This window comes from Sitodiplosis mosellana, unplaced genomic scaffold (assembly GCF_009176505.1).
Source record: "Sitodiplosis mosellana isolate CC-2019 unplaced genomic scaffold, AAFC_SMos_1.0 Smas_scaffold_1, whole genome shotgun sequence".
In the NCBI taxonomy this organism is placed as follows: Eukaryota; Metazoa; Arthropoda; class Insecta; order Diptera; family Cecidomyiidae; genus Sitodiplosis; species Sitodiplosis mosellana.
Window position 1 is genome coordinate 18162962 of NW_022595244.1, and position 19837 is coordinate 18182798.

A 19837-nucleotide genomic window follows, 5' to 3' on the forward strand; every position below is an offset into this window, starting at 1 on the left:
GATGATTGATTGATAAAATGATAAAAATCAAATTTCATTGTTTACAATGTAATCATTTAAGCGTTAAAAAGCAATCAACGTGAAGCATATTCTGATGTAGAATTCGAAAAATGTGATTGTCTGCATATATTTCTTGTTTTAGTTTGTAGACATTTCTACTTACCTCCAGAGATTTGTGTTACGTTTATGCTCCTTTCTTTGAAATGCTAAACACGTTAGAATTGTATATTGGCCTTTGGCCTTTGCTTTATTTTCGATTGCGTATGTTTTTAACTTAATACAATTGATCGAATAATATTCGAATGAGAAGAAAAAAAACGAATGATTTTCAATGAAGATAACAAATTAACGACATTGATAACGAATGCGATACATTTTACAAGGAATCGCTATTAGTGATGACAACTTTAAACAAAATGCATCAGTTATAGTAATATTTTTAAATATTTAATTTGAAGTAATTACAATTGATATCATATCATCCATTAGCGTGACATTTCTATTCATATTTGGATACATTTAATATTTAAAGATCAAATGGCAGATCTTACATTTAAATATGCATATGCAGTAGATTATAATATAATAGTTTTATAAATTATTATATGCGATGATATGTAAACATGATGTGTGTAATTTCTCTCACATTCTGAGCTCAGTTTCGAACAGGAGCTCGAAAAATCTAATTGAATTTATTCACGTTCAACTGTCAAACATTTTTCTTCATGTTTTTTTTTCTCTGATTGAAATATCTACGAATAAGCAATTCCATGCGTAATAGCCCATTTTCTGTCACTGTTGACCGTACATTTTAAATTCCGTTGATTAGTCACAGAAGAAATACATTTCATTTAAGTCGAATAAACGTTGACATTTTGATCATCCTTGTACGGATAATGTTCACCGGAAATGCATTAATCTCAAAGAAGCAACGTCTATTTTTGTATGCACTAAAAGAAATTTCGAAGCTGGACAACAAATTGAGTCACAGTACAATCGACGGTATTGCAAATGGCATGAACCATTCCTTTAACACTCACCAACACTGCAACGTGTGTATTTAACTGTATCTATGCAACTATTTATAAATAAACAATTCAATACGACTAACTAAATCCTGAATTTTACACTAGACTGATGAAGAATCTTTGCTTTGCTTGTGACCGGACAATCTCACAATTTTTTTTTTTTTGGTCGTGTGTTCCGTTCCGTTAGAATACCGCTGGAATGAATTTGAGTATTGGGTAAATATTTGATATGGTCGTTACGAAAAACAGCAATGCAGCTGTGGTCGAGTGAATGGTTGACGAATGAGAGTAGTACGGTTCACCGCATTTTCCCGGCTTCGGCTTAAATTTTTCACAATGTAACTGTAAAAGAAGAAAAGCAGAAAACCAATTAAATATAATGAAAACGGGCATACAAAACAGAGAAACAGCACGTGGAAAGGGACCGCAAAAAAAAACAACTTTTCCGAAACAAATTTTATCAATTGTAAGCGAAACAATATTTTAATAACGATTTGCACGCTGAAATGGCAACACAACCGTTTTTCAAACACAAAAAATGGTGACGTAAGTGCTCTCTGCAATATCAATATTTATAGACCATGAAAAAGGCTTGAAAAATCGGAACATACAATTCCGGCCTGGAAAAGAGTTAATTATTTATAGATTGTTTTTATATCGAGTGGCATCCACCTGAAGCCGTTTTTTAAAGCGCCTCGAACAAGTATCTGCATTGCAACCGACCATAATTCCAAACGGCAAAAAAAACGGAAAATGATACGGATAAAAGTGTGGAAAAATCCAGATGAATCACAGAGATGCATCAACTTAACGTTGAAGGATGTTCACGAAAAATATTACAAACCGCATTTACCGTTTGACATTTTTACCATTGGACACATTGCCATTGCCGTAAGTCGGTCAAATTTCGGTTGACAAATTCGAAAATATTCCGACAGCAAAAACGGTTTGCCAGAGATTTATATTGTAATCGCAGCATTTCCAAAGTGACGGCCGTCTTCTTTTCATGGAGAGCAATCGCAAGGAAAATATTTACATATTGAATTTCCGCACCGGAAAAACCAACTTCAACATCAATAAATAATTGCATTCAAGCCATACATTTAATTTCATTGCAGTAAATTAGTTTTCGGCAAACTCTTTTTCTCTTTTTTTCTCTTTCTATCCATATGCTGAAGTCTCATTAAATATTAAACTTTTCAGAACAAATGCCATAATTTTCGGTCATGAAAAAAAAAAAAAAAAAACACACACACACCGAACAATTTTCAACTTACCCGCATCAACGAGAATGATATTCTATCGAGGATGTTTCGCGTAAAATGTGCTGCCTCCTTGCCACAAGTGTGTTTCACTGCAAATTGTAATAAAACCAGATGTGAAAAATCGTAAAATTGTGGAATTGAATGTAAATATATTCGAATATGTATAACAAAAATAAATTGTAACAGATTTTGACTAACCTATGTGCTCTGTGCATGAGATGTACTCGCGGAAAGAGCTGAAATGAAAATTGGCGGGTAGAATCAATGAATTAATGTTTAATGAGTTTCAAACCATTTCAGGCGAAATGATTTTTTGAGCATCAAGTATTGTACATACCAGCAAACTTCTTCGAGCGCTTTGTGAGTGGCATTCGGCGATGGATCCGGCAGCTTCGCAAGTGTATCCTGATAATGCTTCGAACATTCCTCGTATTTATTTTGCACGTGCAATAAACATGGCGCGTGTCTAAGGAAATCTACGGCGGAAAATAGTTCACATTAGATACATGATTTGGTCTGGTTTGGCCAAGCAACGAAATAACTTCGAATGTCTATAAATCGCCATTTAAAAGATAATCAGACAATTTACTATAATTTTTTTACAAACATAGACCAATAAATTTGACTCTTTATGTTCAAGAGACACGAGTAATGCATATAAAAGTGCATTGAGTTTGGGTAAAACTCAATCGATTCGAAGGACCGGCTACAGTCATGCAATGCTACTGAAAAAAATCAACTCTTCTTCTTCTTCTACCTGACGACAAAAATATCATCAATAGAGTCATCACACAAACAAAGCATGGTATTCAAAAGGGGAGCCATAAGCCATATCTCGTTTGCTGATGAATCCTTGATTTATAAATACCGTATCCTATATCCATTGGTCACCGGAAGTTTAATCAGACGGTTGATCTTTGTGACAAATTAGCGACTTAATTCGAAAATTTTGTAATAGAAATACGTACGTGCCTTCCTGATATTTTGAATCTGAGTCACACAACTCGTGAATAACTTCTCCCGTACCGTGATACAGCTGATTGAAATGGTTCCGTTGCTCCTGGTTCATGCATCGTCTCGTATAACTTTGGATACACTCTAATCCGGCCAGTAAATCGCTGCATATAAATTAAAGATGAGAAAGTTTGGTTTTAATACAATAAGATCCAATATAGGATGTGTTTATGTTGGTTGCACTTGATGTTTCTTTTCATTTCCATTCAAATCAACATTAAGGATTTGTTCTTGTCGCACATTGTGAACCATCTATTTTTGCTTGTTTCGAGTATAGTTCATTTTGGATAATAACAAATGGTTATGAAGTGTACAATTGTATGTTAACATAATTATCAAAGACATTTTTTTCTAGTCTATTATCGCTACAGGGTTGAAATTCTCCAACAATGGACTCACCGAATTGTACGTTCGGTCTTTATATCGAAAAATAGAGGGCAACCTTAGCAAATGATACGACACATTTATAAATATTTCCACTTAATTGCGAGAAACGCTCAAACCACATGTTGTAATGCATTACAGCAAACGCATGGACGCAAATACTCGACAGCCATAAATTTCCATTTGCGTCAAAAGACACAAACAGAGACACGCTAGAGAGAGAAAGAGGTGGGGGGAGGTTGTGAGAGAGAAGGAGACTGAGTATCCACACATGAATTGTGCTTTATTAAATGCTCGGCAGTCGTATAAATTAATTAGCGTATAAAATGTGTTGTTGTTTTGTCTGTTTTGGTTTTTTGGTATTTGCGCTTTTGCCGAGCGATTACCCTTCTCGCATCTAATGAAGGCACTAATTCAAAGACACTAACGGCAGGGATGCTGATGCGACGCTGCAAAAAACTCGTTCGCATTTCACCATGTGCAAGATTTGTAGATGTGCCGAAATCACTTAAACTGTGTGCAACCGCACAGATTATAATAATTTGGCGTTTGTTCAGCATCAATGCAAAACTAGAAACCGCTAAAATCTACCACAAGTAAACAGTAAACGTAAATGTTTGTTTCCGTTTTTTCCGCACAACTCTTTGAATGGGGGAAGCGAAGCGTTCTGCCTCTCTCTCTCTCTCTCTCTCTGGATAAATTGAAATCATAAAACCCGTTCAAGGGATAAAGGTGAATGTGAATGTGTGTGTGTGTGTGTGTGTGTGTGTGTGTGTGTGTGTGTGTGGGTACATGAGAGAAAGAGAGCAGATGAGACGTCGTGTATCTGATGTGCAGCGGAAAAAGCGTTAACTATGCGAAATTTGTTTTCACACGTAATTTAAGAGATAAGTCAAGCCGAGAAGTGCTCAAGCGAAAAGCATAAGAAATGCAAAATCGTCATTGCACACGTCACGGCCACAAGCAAATAAATAAATTGAGAAAAGCTAAAAGCAATGCCCATTTACGAACGCATCCATGCCCACCACCTCCACTGCTCACTTTCTATGCTGTTATTAATTAAGATTTAGAATAATATTCGGTTAAAGTCAAGCAAAGTGGAATAAATTTTACCGCCCGAATGTCATCATTAATTTATTTAAATGCGTTTTTATGTATCCATATTACAAGCGCCTCAAGCATTTCGTATCATATCGTCTGCTTTTGTGCTTTTGCGCTTTTATCCAAGTCATTTCACATCGTGTTACAGTGTTCGTTTGCAAATAATGCACATTTTCGGAATGGAAATGGGCATTTGTACGAAAGAAAAGTCGACAAAAGATTTTCGTATTTGATTTTTTTTTCTGCATGATATTCACTTTCACTCGGAACTCTGAACATGAAATCCAATGTATTTGTTGAAAACTTTTTGGGAGATTTAAAAGAAAAAAGACACACACTTTTGGAAGACTATTACATATTGAATTGCTTTTTCTCTAAATACAATACAGAAGAATGTGTGTTTGGCGCGTATACGTTTGAATAGGTGTCGGGTGAGTCGTTTTGAAATCTCAAAATAAATACAGATTAACACGAATTTATTTATAGAAAATGCTCTTTTGAGGACTTTTTGTGCGTTTGCATTTCAGCATTCGCAAGTTAGATTTAACCTAAGCGAATAATAATTGAACAAGTTCTGATCGAGTGAATCATTTTAATAAATAATAACGTTTGAGTTCTTTTTTATGCCGGATCTGGGCAGAAATATTTGCATGAAACATTGTACAGAATTCGAAATTGAGCTCTCGAATTCGGTGAAGCACAGCATTTTCAAATTTGTTTCAGTGGAAATGTGCTACTTGATTTATTTATAAACGATTGATATTGTTGCTTGATATTTGTCAAATACTTACGGGCAAAGTTTGTCCAAATCCGATTTTTTCGAAAGAAACGATAGGCCAGAAAATTCGGAAATCTCCGATAGTGGACGTGTACACGATACGAGTTCGTTGAAATCACAGGTCTCCATTTTGACATAATTACATAGACCTGGAATATGTGAAAAGAGCAAAACCAAATATAAGTTGTATGAATCGAAATCATTTTCACTGTATTATGTTGTCGAATCAATACCAGAGTTAGGATATGTGTTAGATGCCGTATGCATCCACTAGTTTTAATGTCGATGCTGTCAAACAGCACCACAACTCTTTAACCAAATGTTCACTGTATGGCTATTCGTGAATCTAGTACATATTTTAATACAATGTAACGCTGGCGGAAACAGAATAGGCGAACATTTAGGGCAAACATCTGAACGATACCCTTAATCGTTCATCTAATCGAAACAAAATTTGTAGCTTTTCGAAACTCACCCTTCTCGCGTCGGCAATGGAAAAGTACGGTTCAAAATGATAGATAAACCACAGTAATTATATAGATGCTTGGTGGCCGCAGTAGCAGTATTTTGCTACGCTCCATATCCATTAATCGAATGGTTCGAAATGTCTGTTTACAGTTCAGATACGAAACAATGCAAATGATATTTGGTGCACGTTGGTTTTGATTGGTTTTCTCATTTTTGTCGATTTCTGACTTTTGATCGAATATAATAAGCTTTTTTCGCGTGACAACATCGATTGCAAACGGCATGTTTCAATATTTGGACTGTTCTGTTCACATTCACAAACATTGAAAGCATTCGATAGTTGAAGCGAATGTCAAACCAAATTTTTTTTTCTACCGATGGTCGGCAAGGGTCTGGGGGCAGTTTTGTCGGAGGTTTCTTGTGCGTTGCGTATGTCATTACTGGGAATATGCAGCAGTATTGTTTGAGCTCATGCTAAATCCGTCCGTTGATTACATGTTCGGTTGTTGACGGTATTGGTATTAGCATTGGTGTTTGTGCTTCGGTTTGAGGTTTGTAGTTATTTTCACTATTGGAATATTTTAACTTAATTACATTTTTTTTCCTGTTTATTTGCTTGCCACTGATTGTGTTTGCATCTGTGGTATAGTATTTGGAAATAAATTACACGAGCGACCCAAAAATGCCCTGTACATGCATTTATAATCCGAGAGCACTGTAATTTTCGTGCCGCTAGTTGGCCGTTAAACCATGCGCCCATTTACAGCTATTATATTTGCGTACAATGTAATCATCAGATTAAGCATACATTTTTATCATGCATCTTTTGAAGCATTGTCCTTCGCGGCGCGAGCGCCAATTCATTAGAAGAGCGGAGGTTTGAAATGAGTTTGAACTTTAATTTGAAACACTATACAAATCATACGACATCGATAAATTCAACGAACGAGATAAAACATATACGTATGTATTAATACTGTGCATTTTGTTGCTAATGATAATGGTCGATATTTGCCCGCATCGCTTCGAATTACGCGCATCATTATTAATTGACGTGAATCAGATTGAAAAATGCACTTCCATTATCTCATCATTTAATGATGGATTATTGTGCATATTTCATTTAGGCTTTTAAGCATTTGAATGCGTTTGCATGGCGAGATTTTGATATACTATCAACATCAACATCATTTCAAATACATTTATAAAATTGGGGATAAGATTTGGCTTTTGTATGTATGAAATTTAATTTCCATTTGAAAAAGGATTGCGAAAAAATAAAGTGTTTTGATAAAAAAAAAAATAAAAAGACACATACACACATATCAGGTCCTATGTGCTAATGAGCTGTTAATTACTTTTTTTTCCATATCACACGACCGTTTCAGCGATAATATGATTGATTTCGTTCTGAACAACAGCAAATATAACAAGTGTCGACACAGACTGTTGTTGATAAAAAAAAGTGCGGTTACATAATCTTGGATCGAACTCGTGTGCATACCACAAATGAAATTATCGATTCAGTTATTTGAACGCATTGAAAAACTGCAATCGTATTGCTTAACGTGATATAAATAAAATAAAGTTGGAACTTATTTAAATCAGATCGATCAATTATTCAGACAACACGTTTTTGAAAGGCGTATATGTTCTCTATTAAATGACAACGCGATCGATAATTCCAAATGCGGTTAATGGTGAGAATTTTGATTGATAAGCGGCCAGTAACGATATCGAGAGTACCTTAATACAAGAATGTGTATGAAACTGAAATCAATGCGATGCATTAGTATTTCGCATAGTTTTCTATGTTGTCACTGTTTCAATAATATGTATATAACGCATGGATGCTAGAAAAACTGAATGTATTATTGCAACAAGCATGAATGCTTATTTAAGATGACACTTCGACTGACATAGTCCAGTCGAAACATGTCTAATCTGTTCGGTTTGTATGACACGTCAAATGTTCAATGTGAAAATGCTGTCATGTGCCGTGACTTTGTCGAAAATCCTGACTCGAATCATACGATACGAATCCATCGCGTGATTTTGTGCCGCATCATAATGCTTATCAGTCGCAACTAATTTGAATTACTTATAGAAAAATGGTCTGATTTGTCATCACAAAAAAGTGAAGGAAAAAAATGCAAATGTAAATATTTTTTTCTGAAGATTTAAATGGGCTTCATCGATGCATAGTTGAATGAGTTGAAATTGATAAGAAAGATTCGATTGATATAGCTACTTTGCAGGCTTACGTGTAATTAGTACAATATAGTGTAATCAGAGACCAAACCAACTGAAATCGGTTTCCTACAGCATTCAGACCATCTTACAGACATTTCACATAATTATCCATTACAATTTATCGCTATTTACTTGCCAACATCGCAAATTTCTGGCCACCGTCAAATAATCCCATAGTTATACGGCTATTGTATGGACCGATGTATTATGTGTGTGTGTGTGTGTGCTCAACAACGAAACTCGAACTGTCGAACTGTTTAATCGGCAATCCATCTTTATTATGTCTATTGCCATTTATTGTCGACTCGATCGCGAAACGATTTGGAAAATAGTCATCGTGTTTGGCTCTTTTTTTTCGGGGCGTACAGAAAGTCCAAAATCACAATCGAAATGAATTACGACAATCTCTATCAATTGGATAGGATTTACTGTGCACATTCATTCCCGTTGGCATTGTTGAGAGTTGTATTTGGTGTATATTTTGTGATGCTGCGGTTCCAAACATTGTGTTATTGATGAATGGAACACGAACATGAAAACATGCGCTGAGCGAATTGTATCGGCACACATTCCTGTTGAATATTCGATAATCCCCTAAGAGAATTATGATGATGCGCTTTGCCACTTAAATGTGCCATAACTTTTCAATCTTTTCAATTTATATGCGATTGGCATTTATAGAATGAATGACGATGGACAAAAAAAATACCCAGAGAGAGAGAGAGAGAGAGAGAGAGAGAGAGAGATTTATTAGATCCAATCGAAATAGACAACTGCGTTCCTGTAGAACCATTATACAGATAGCTATGTACTATATACATGTGTACGAGTCATATTCGTTCCCACTCATTCGGCAGTATTGTTGTCTGATGCATATCAGCACAATAAATAATGTCATTATTTCAATGTGTCTATGAAATCAAGTAAAACCCATTGAACTATACTCATTCACTAGCTACTGTATATTTGTTTCTTCAATTCGGAGTTCACTCTGATCGCTTATGCCCCATTCTTCCTTGTCCACTTTTCGGCATCTATTATCTACTATTATCTCTGCTGTACGGAAAGTTTATCGAGAGTTTTTCGGTTCGGTTTGGCGTTTACACGTTTAATGTATCTAAATATCACCTGTCAATTACAGCAAATTACATTTGGTCGAGAACTCTGCTCGCATGATTTTATTTAAAAGTAAGTGATTTTTGCATTGGGAACAATAAAAGAATCTCACAACTCTCGTCCATTACCTTGGAAAAACATTTATCTGACGTTGATTGGCTAAATATAACGTTCCAACAGGCCAAAGTCCATCGAAATGGGCAAACAAATTTGGCTGAGTTTCAAAGTTCCTTCAGATACAATTTTCATTCAGTTAGAATGCACCGATAAATCACAGCAATAGAAAAGAAAATACCGACAACAACATGAGTATACTGTGTTGAGCTGTCAAATGTTTTATCCAATTTGATAAAACTGACACCTGTTCAACAGTTTTTGCACTGCTGTTTTTTTTCTCGTAAATAATAGCACGATACAGTAAGTTTTCAGTCGGATGGTAATTGACCTGATTCAAATTCGATATTACCATGCGATGAGTGTCGAATTACGTTATTATTCAAACAAAATGGTATAAATTTATTTATGGAAAATTCGAGCAAATCAAACACAGTGTTGATAATTATGTTTTCAAATCGTCCATTCGCAAAAATATAATTAATAGCTAGAGTTGAATGGAACTCTCTGCATAAATCAGTTAAAATCACATACATATTTGTACACTGTGTGTCGTAGTCAAATATTTTTAACCGAAGTTCATGTTTTCGATACAATATTTGACTCATAAGGTGACACAGAGACGATGTCGAAATTCTCGGAATGCTGATCGCAACATTCGATGAGAAGAGAGAGAAAAATAACAAAAAATCAAAATAAACAATCTGACAAAAACACAATCAGTTTGCCACAGAAACAGGCTGTTAAATGCGTAGACTATTCGCATAAATCATACGTGAGTAATCTAAGGCCATCGACTAGGGTGATGTCTAAGCTTATCGTCTCGTCTCAAACTTTTGTGACAGTTAATAAAAAGTTGTTGAAAAGTGGAATCGTCTAACTTGTTGGTCGAATGTGATGTATTTAAATTGAAACTAATTAGAATCATGTATCGTGTTTTCCTTCTTTTTTTCCCTTCGTTTCTTTTAAATTCAAAATTCAATTTCTTCGTCCATTTTCCAAGATATTGTTATGAATTTTTGATATAGTCGTTATGAATTTTGTAAAAGTAGTTTGTTCGGCTAGAGTGGCACTGGGCACCCTGTGATAAACAATCGCGCGCTACATGTGAAACTGACTGATGAGTCTCGTTGTCTTGTACATATGTATCGACCAATTCAATTCAATTACAGTTTTATTGTTTGTCTGCGAGATGGGCTCGAATCAGTATCAAAAGATAGCGTGTAATTCATCATCTATTTCAGTTTCATTTGGTGTCATCGACGATGCCAAGCGTCGTCTTCGAATTTGTACGAAGCGACCACGATAAAATTAGACTCCGCGCTATTCTCTCGCGTTCACATCGAATTCTCTTGAATCGTTTACTAATCTATAAGACGCACTATTCTATATATTCATCAGAAATTGGGGAATTTTAGTTAAAAATCAATCGTAAAGTTTACCACAATAATAAATAGAAGTAATCTTAAAAATCAAAATGGATTGAGTAGAAAATGAGACGAAATCATCGAATATGTTGTTTCAAATGTGTAAATTGTGATAAAAATATATGATAAATACTCACCAATTAAAATGGTTGAAAAAAATCCCAACAGATTTCTGTTATTAATGCCGTTCATGTTTAGACTAGAAGTTCAGACTCAAACAAACCACGTAATCTCCAGCTGATTCTGATAGGTTGAATTGCGTAACACACAAATGAGACGGTTTTATTGTCGCAAACAGCGAATTATGTGCGACGGCAAAACAAAATCAATGTTACAACGCTTTGCCGTCCAAAATAAAAACCGACCGATTTTTGCATACGATGCTCAATTGCAAATCGGCTCAATACAAATTACATTTACGAATGTCAACAAAACTGACTCAACACGAAAATTAAAAATGTCACACAAACTAAGTTTTAAATGCACCTTTTGATTTTCCCGAATTTCTTTGGTAGGAAAAAAAAAATAATGACGAAAATTACCGAAAAAAAGATGTTTGTTTTATATGATGTTTATGATTACTTTACAATTTCGAGTGAAACTTTTTTTTTCTTTCGTTATCTGCGTTTGAAGTGTATGAATTTTGGTTCGACGGCAGAGATGCGGTTTGTGTTTCTTTCCCTTCCAAACGATGTAAATATATATATATATATATATATATATATATATATATATATATATGGAAGAAGGACTTTTTGCCGTTGCTATTTGAAATGTGTCCCTTTTTCGCAGTATCACTTTGGAACGACAAATCTGATTTATTCTCGGTAATGCTTGTACCTGGTGGGTTCTTTTATTGTGTTGTCATCCCGGAATAAGTCCAGTTTTTCCGTTTCTTTTCACTTGCTCCGCGTAATTATATTGCATATAACATTAAAATTCACAAACGAACCAAAAAAAAACGGTTTTAATTTGCACAAAACTGAAGAGGAGTTGACTGATACACGGAATATGAAATAAACGAAAAACCCATAAAAACCAAAACGTTTTTTTTTGTTTGCACACGATATAAAAAACAGAACGTGAAAAGTTTGCGTTTTTTTCACGTCCGCGTGCTGGATAATGTAGTCGCTTTTGTTGATAATATTTAACTGCCCTCTATTTGCTTATAAAATCGTTCTATCTGCATGTGCTGTCTCTACTCCCGAGAATTGTAGACTGCACTCGGACGAGTCTTTCTTTTTCAGTGTCGAATCGTTGTTATCGTCGTCGTTGCTGTGGCCGCCGCACGAGAATGCTTCTCTTTTCTTTTATTGAGTGCTGATTTATATTTATGCTGCTAAACCGTTTACACACAGTCCGATGTCTTGCTATATTCGTATTTTGTCGCTCTCTTGGTCGCGTGTTATGATGACGCTCTCACGACGTTACCGATCCGACTCTCTATTGGCTCTAGTTTGACTACTGTTGCTTCTCACTTACACACCACTTAAGTTGACGTCGGTGATGTTCGCGTTATGAGTTAAGAGTGCATAAAAAAAAAACGAGCCGAACAATTAGGCAACACTCGCGCGCGCGATACACTCACAGCAGAAACAAAAAACCGTACTGCATTCGTTTGCTCTACTCTAAACTGCAACCGTCGGATAATACATTCGAAATGAGTCCTCGGTTGATGATGGTACAGTCTTCTGGAATATTGTGTGAGAGAATAAATTTTGAAAGCGAAAGAATAAAAATGAAAGAAACAGTAGCGAAAAGCATTAAGTTGGGATTAAAATTAAAATCGACAATGTTCCAGCCGTAATTATATTTATAATAAGAAAAGATGAATATTGTTATTGTCTCTTTTGCGATGCATTTTTCTCTCTATTTGGTAACTTTTGCTGCAGAGATTTTTTTTTCGCCCTTGCTTCTACATCGTCGTCCAATTTTTACATTGTTGACTATCGTCGATAAGGACATACATACAGCTGCAGAAGAAAAAAAACGATGAAGAAGCAAACGCGACGAAATAAACAAAGCGAATAAAATTTAAATGTTGAAAATGTTCACACTTTTTATCTATGCAATAACTTTTAATATTAAAGCCATGGCGCGCTTCTATAACTGAATAATTTTATTGTTGACACTTTTTTAATGATTTTTGCAGTAAATTCGTGCGAAACAAGTTATTGTACAGAGGAAAAAAAAAATCCTTGTCATTAAAGTGTTCACTAATTATCGCTCTCCCCCAGCATTTTTTCACAATTCGTACAACTTTGACAGTTGCAGTTTTCATCTGTGAAAAATGGAACTGTTTGCATTCGTTTCAATTGTGAGACATTTCGAAATGAAGATATTTAGTATTTAATGTCAATTGCTGGTGCGAATTAATTTTTCTCTCTTATCCTGTAGAGATTTGTGGATATTGGTATTTTTTCTTTGTTCGTCTCCGAAGTTTTATTCGAGTGGAAAATTGCGAACCTTAGCGAAAAAAGTTCATTTATCAAGCGGATAACGAAGGCAACAAAAGAGAGTTTTTTTATTATTAATATTTCACCCCTCCTACGGCTGTATCGTGATTAAACAACACAAATTCTGCTTACATTGCCGCTGGATAAAATGTGAAAAATGCAATTTAAAATGTTGCATCTGTGGAAAAATCGTTTCTGAATATCATTTATGCTAAATATTTGCACATTTTAGGGAATTCTTTTTACTCTTGTAACCAATTATGAGAGAGATTACACTTTTTTTCTCGTTGCAACATCATCATGCATAAGCGATGCGAAAAACGAATAAATGAAAATGTCGGAGATATCATTAATTGAGAATAAATGACTTGAAGTCATAACGTGTGGAAAATCCTCGAACCATACTGACAAAATATGATGTGTCAGTGCATAACATTTAACTGAAATCGTTGGTTTTGCTTGTATAATTCATCTTCCGAACGCTACATGCTCATCATAAAATAATGCGCACAGTTGCACCCGCATCAAAATTCATCTGCTGCGAAGAAATGCTGGATAGTATTTTTTTTTTCAGTTTTAATTTTGTTTAACAAATAAACTAATGCCAAATATTATTATGTATGAATGGGATGAATGCAGAGCATGGAACAAGCTTTTAATATATGGCTAATATGGCTAATTTTGGAATCGCCGACTGTGTATGTATAAGTGTGTATCTGTGCGAGAACCACAAAGCCAAATGCAAATTAGAACGGGAATGAAGAGCACGTTGATTAAATTAAAAGTCAATAGTTTCATATTCACTTTATGTCGGGTAGTAGTAATAGCACCACGGTATCGAGGCTCTCGCGGAAAAATATAAAACATGAGATAAATTCAACATTTAGATTCACTCACTCACTCACTCGCTGCTTTCACTTGCTCCGAACTCGCTAATTACATTCCAAACTTTGGTGCATTAGAATTGCATTTTGTCCCAGTTTAAAATGCTATTAAATTTAATTAACCGAGTGCATGGCCAATTATTTACATATTCACTTTGATAACTTTTTCCAAAATTATTTAGTTTCCTGACGGTTTATCATGAAAAGGATGCCATTCAAACATAGCTGGAAACAAATAGATCAAAGCATTGCATGTCATACCGCAAATTATTCAAAACAACTTAATTAATTTTCAACAATTTGCATTTGCTCATCACTTTTTCTGTTGATATTTACTGTAAACTAATCGATATTCAGAATTAAATGGGATAAATATCTATTTAAAAAAAAACTGAACATGAATTCCATATTTTATGGGCAAAAACGGAATCTCGTTTATCGATTTCTTTTTTTTTTTAAATATGCAATTGAATTATTCACAGCGGCATCGGCTGTTTGTCAATCATTTTAAATGCAATAACCTCGCTTAAAACTGTGCCTAAACTGAAAAAAAAAAACAAGAAGAAGAAACAACTGAAACAATTAACGTATGAAATGGCCACTATCAAGAAACACAAGGGAATAAATTGGTTTTTTGACCCATCATATCGACGACTTCTTATTGAAACTCATACAAACCGCACTCGTTGTCACAATTGTAAGTATTAGAAATGGGGGTTTTCTTTGATTTGATTGAAGAGAAATAGCTTTTCTATTTTCTGCTTGAATCAATCAAATTCGTCAATGGTCGTGGCCGAGCCATTGTTATTTCATCGTAAAAAATGTATGTCCAAAATGAAAGGATGATTTCAGTGGTAATAATTTATTCATGTGTCGAAAACAGTAGCAATTCTAGCTGATGACACACTCATTCGATCTAATTAACACGAAGAGCCACTCGGTATGATTTCGCTGGATAATTTATTAAATTGCTCTTGATCAGTGTGACATGAGTTGAAAATTTTCGAAATAATTTCTGTGGGCGAAACGTGCTCGCACGCGCTTTCAGCACTCTTTTCCCATTGGTGTGACCACACCGATGTGTAAATTGGGTTGTTTTGCATTTTACCCATTCCGAAAAGTAAGTATCTTTCACATTTTATCAAAAATGTTTCGAGTGCTATTCATTAATGATGAGTTATGATGAATGAATGAATGCATTTAAATGTACGAACTATTCAATATATTCGTCGGAAACATTAACACACCATCAAACCAAACAAAACAAGCTAAATAGGCTAGCATTTATTTGGCTAATGAATTTATTTGGGGCAAAATTGTAGGTGGCTTCGAAGCATGAGTGTATCTCTCTCCATTTCTCTCCCTCTCACTCTCTATCTACGAAATATATTGTGCCATGCATGACCATAGTCCATTCGTATCCATATCCATCTCAACGATAAGTATATTGTTGTGTCTTAATTAAGTTTAATTAGTTTAGATTAAAATGGAAGATGCTGTAATCTGCATAGTGCTGAATGGACCTTGTTAACTGTAATGAGTGTAATTGCGATCGCATATACAATGTACACTTTGAAAATTTAAAAGCATGAAAACTATACCAATACGTAAATCATCCCACGTTCATGAGTCTCGAGAGCGCAACACACTCGTAACGAATTTCTGGATTATTCGCACCAGCCAACCGTTCGTCCGAAGAAAACCTGATGATGCTGTACATGCGACCCATTCGCATCCAATTATGTTCTTTTTCAAGCGATCTGGATTTTATTCGAATACCAGGCAAACAATAACAAATTATTCATTGGCAAGAGACAAAGGCACTGCGGCTACTTCTCTGTCTCTATGTGCTTGTTTCTTTTTATTAGCTGGCCGTCGGTTTTATTTTTTGTCGCACTCAATGCATGTCCCGGTTCATGTGTCGGAACGGTTCGTCGGTACGGCGAAACAAGAGAGTGGAAAAACAGCAATTATTTTTAATTTAATCCAATAAACATCAAACGAACGAAAAATTTGCTTACGAACAAAAAATGCCAACCGACGAAGTAAAAAGTGTAGAGGTCTATTGACACAAAAAAAAAAGAAATAAAATAAAAACCCAACGAACGAACACTGGCCCGAATCAGAGTGAAAGAAAGAGAGAAAAAAGAAGGAAGAAGCACAGAGCAGATAATAAGAGACACAAAGAAACGTACGTGGACCGGCTCGGAGTAATAACCATGCGGCGGTATGTGGAAAGAAAATTGAATGCATGGCGCGCGCGATTCCTACTGCTTGAAGGCTGCATTCTGTAGTCGAAATTGGAATTGTTCTGGTACTTTCAGTGAATACTTTATCATTATTGGCCGTACAGTGGTGTCATACCATGAACTGTCATATCGCATCACGTCAGTTCAATTGCTAGAATCAAATTGCGATTTGTCGCTCACTAACTACCCTATAATGATCGGTGGTAGTTTTTCGATGAATACTGCGCCACTGTAATTTGGTTTACCTGTGTCGCGCTTCCAACGAGAGATGGTATTTCGACTTCGGTTTGCCAAAATAAACAATAAGTGAATGAGCGCGATGAGCGGAAAAAACGGAATGTGTGAAAAAATGCATCGATGAACGGACATGGGACAAATGAGAGACGAGAGGGCAGCGACAACGAAAAAAAAGCAGTGGCATAAAGATCATGGTGTCTAATGGTGTAATGCGAAAAACAATGAGCATCGAATAGGATGCAGTCACAATTGCACAGCGGTTTTTCCCGCATGTTTGCCAAATAAAATGTGCAACAACAGCGAATGGTTGAATAGCCGAAAAGACCACTGCATTCACAAACCACTATCGTTCTTCTGCTACTCGTGCTGACTTTTTTTTCATTTCCCTGTTGTCTTGCTCCCTGCTCATTCCGTTATTAAAACAAACAGAATTTTTAGATCGCACGTTCATTTTATGTTTGTGTGATGTTTTATTATTCTGTTTTTCTCCTTGGTCGGTTCCGCTGTTTCACCTTTTTTTCACCCGTTCACGATTGCATTCGCCGTGGCGAAACGAAAGCCAGCACACATAACACATAACATATCCTTATGGCACTATGACTACTGTATATTGGCCAATTCAACAACACGAATTATTTTGTTCGTATTTTGGTGTTGTGATAAGAATGCTTTTTGGTTGTCTGTTTATTATACGCAATGCAACAATACATAGCTACCGTGCTGCTGTTGTCGTCACTTTTCTTCGGTCTACTGCCACAGCTACTACTACTACTTTTTTTCTCTTGCTGTTTGGATTTTTCCTTGCGCTTCACCGATGTATGGCGTTTGACTGTTGTTATTTATCATAAAAATGGTAGGAAGGTGGAAAATATTCAAAAACGATTGCCATTTGGCCGGTTTCGGTATGTGGTGTGACCGTTTTCGCCAAGTGCAACAATAACAACAACAACAACAACAAAAGCCCCCCCCCCATATGAAATATGTACGTGCCATAGAAAACGATATATTAAATTTCTATGCGCTTTTGCAAGTGCTCACGCTCGGTTTGTCGTCAGTATACGATTTGGCTATGACGTTTAATAAGCAATAAAAGAAAAGGAACGCCAAGGAATAAACATTTTTGATTGATTTCGTTGCACACAATCTAAAATTGAATGCTTTGACCGAACGTTCACTGGTTCTGGTGCATCAACCAAAACAAATTAAATCGGACGAATAAGAAAAAGAGAGAAAGAAAGAAAGAAAGATGTGTTCGTGAAATATTGAAGCATAGAAATAGAGCGATTCGACACGGTAATGTGGTTTTAAACGATACAACAACAAGAGCAAAACAATCTAACTGATGCGACACACCGACGATACAATGCCAAAATGCTTAATGTACGAAATGGAATTTTTTCGTAAAACATTCGCCACGAATATAATATAGAATATAAGGTGGCAAACGAGTAGCATTGACACTAATCTTTTATCTTCCATAAATTTCCGGTGAAAAATTTGAATATAATTATGGAAGTTTTGATATAATTGTGCGCATTTTTCGGTTGAAACAGATGATATTTGAATTGCGTGACGACAAAACATGTGGAGAAGCGATCTAATTTGCCTGCCTTTTAATTCGCTACCATAAAGATATCGAAAGTTGTTTGTCAGTTTTTATCTACAAAGAATTGAACCAAATGCCATCGAATCCATAGAAATATACATTTTTGTAGTCAGATCAATCGGAATGTCTTTGAAGATTGGAAAGCATGTCGTCTCAATAGTTTTTATGAAAGAAAGGTTTTCTGTATTATTTATTGGAAACAGACGGTCGTTCGTACCATAAAATACAATAGAAATGAAAATCGATTTAGGAAATAGAAATGATCGTGCAGGTAAAATAATTTGAAAGACGAAATACGAATAACGACAAACAACTCGGTATAATTCTGTGTAAAATGTGTGAATCAAATGTCATGTTGGTTTCGGTCAGGCGATTTAGTGGGAGATCAATAACAAATTTTCAATTTATCAAATAATAATAACGTCATGCACGATATTTGATACACACTTACTTATTGCTCTTGACGAATGTGTTCGGACACAGTGTGTATGGTACTCGTAGCGACCGATCTCCGTGTGATTCAGTGTACGTGTGATGTCTGTGTCTGTGTGATTAGCGGGGCCTTTACAGTCTTGGTGTAAACGTTATATCGTACGATATTTTCTTTTATTCACACAACTTTGGCTCGAATATTATTCGTATTTTGCTTTGTGTTGCTATCCCACTCTGATTCACCTGTACTCCGATTCGATCGCTCTCGTTTTCTTTCTCAGCATGCGTTTACTTTTAAAGAAATCGCACCACGTTTACATTTCTTTTGCAAAAAGTCATCTAATCAGAGTGCAAAATCTCATTCGATCAGGACTTTTGATTTTTTCTAACGCAAATAAATCGCCGAATTATTTGAAAAAAAAAAAAAAATAATAATAACATGCTCATTTAACAAATCGCAAGCAAACAAGTAAAAAATAATGTGAAAAAATAAACAACTTGATAAAATTACTTTACGGCGAATTTGTAAAACAAAACTTTTAAAATGAACTTTTCTCTCAAGTGTGAAGCGCAAACTACGTTTGTGATACGCGATGGTCACACGCTCTATTTAGTTATGATGACGATGATGCTAAAGCACTTGTTCACTTGTCAACGGTCCAATTTCGACTGATTTCAAATATAAACAGAGAATGAGCACAAGGAATCGGAGGAATTGTAGCCGAAATATGTACAACATCGTCGTTGTATATATACACAGTGCGAGACGCTGCAAGCACATGAGAGCGGCACATTGATATTCTACGAACCGACAAAACGGTGAGAGTCACCGAATGGATAACTAAACAAATTGAATGAAGGAAATATGTAACAAATGACTACAATCACAATTCAACAGAGAACTCCCTCGGCAAGCGACTGAGAGAGAGAGAGAGCGCGCGCAACAGAACGAACACGTTACGGTACGGCAATGTGGCTGAATGTACATGTTAACACAGCGTTGTCTGTGGTTATATGCTTGTTTG

General features: G+C 35.6%; 1 protein-coding gene across 17 annotated transcripts; it reads right to left on the minus strand.

Annotated features, from left to right (window-relative positions):
• Positions 1-221: 221 nt before the first annotated feature.
• Positions 222-19727, minus strand: LOC129565108 (uncharacterized). 17 transcript variants are annotated; one of them, XM_055439611.1, is made up of 10 exons: positions 19324-19620; positions 18832-19197; positions 11789-12639; positions 11086-11454; positions 5584-5719; positions 3266-3411; positions 2631-2769; positions 2492-2529; positions 2306-2382; positions 222-1370 (listed from the first exon to the last, which is right to left on the minus strand). In XM_055439611.1, exons 4-10 carry the CDS (start codon positions 11138-11140, stop codon positions 1212-1214), a joined length of 750 nt encoding a protein of 249 aa, XP_055295586.1. In that variant the 5' UTR covers positions 11141-11454; positions 11789-12639; positions 18832-19197; positions 19324-19620; the 3' UTR covers positions 222-1211. The 17 variants fall into 17 exon arrangements, with proteins under 17 accessions (XP_055295586.1, XP_055295628.1, XP_055295693.1 ...); XM_055439653.1 differs by having other exon boundaries at positions 18832-19184; positions 19329-19568; XM_055439718.1 differs by having other exon boundaries at positions 11789-12636; positions 19329-19505.
• Positions 19728-19837: the final 110 nt, after the last annotated feature.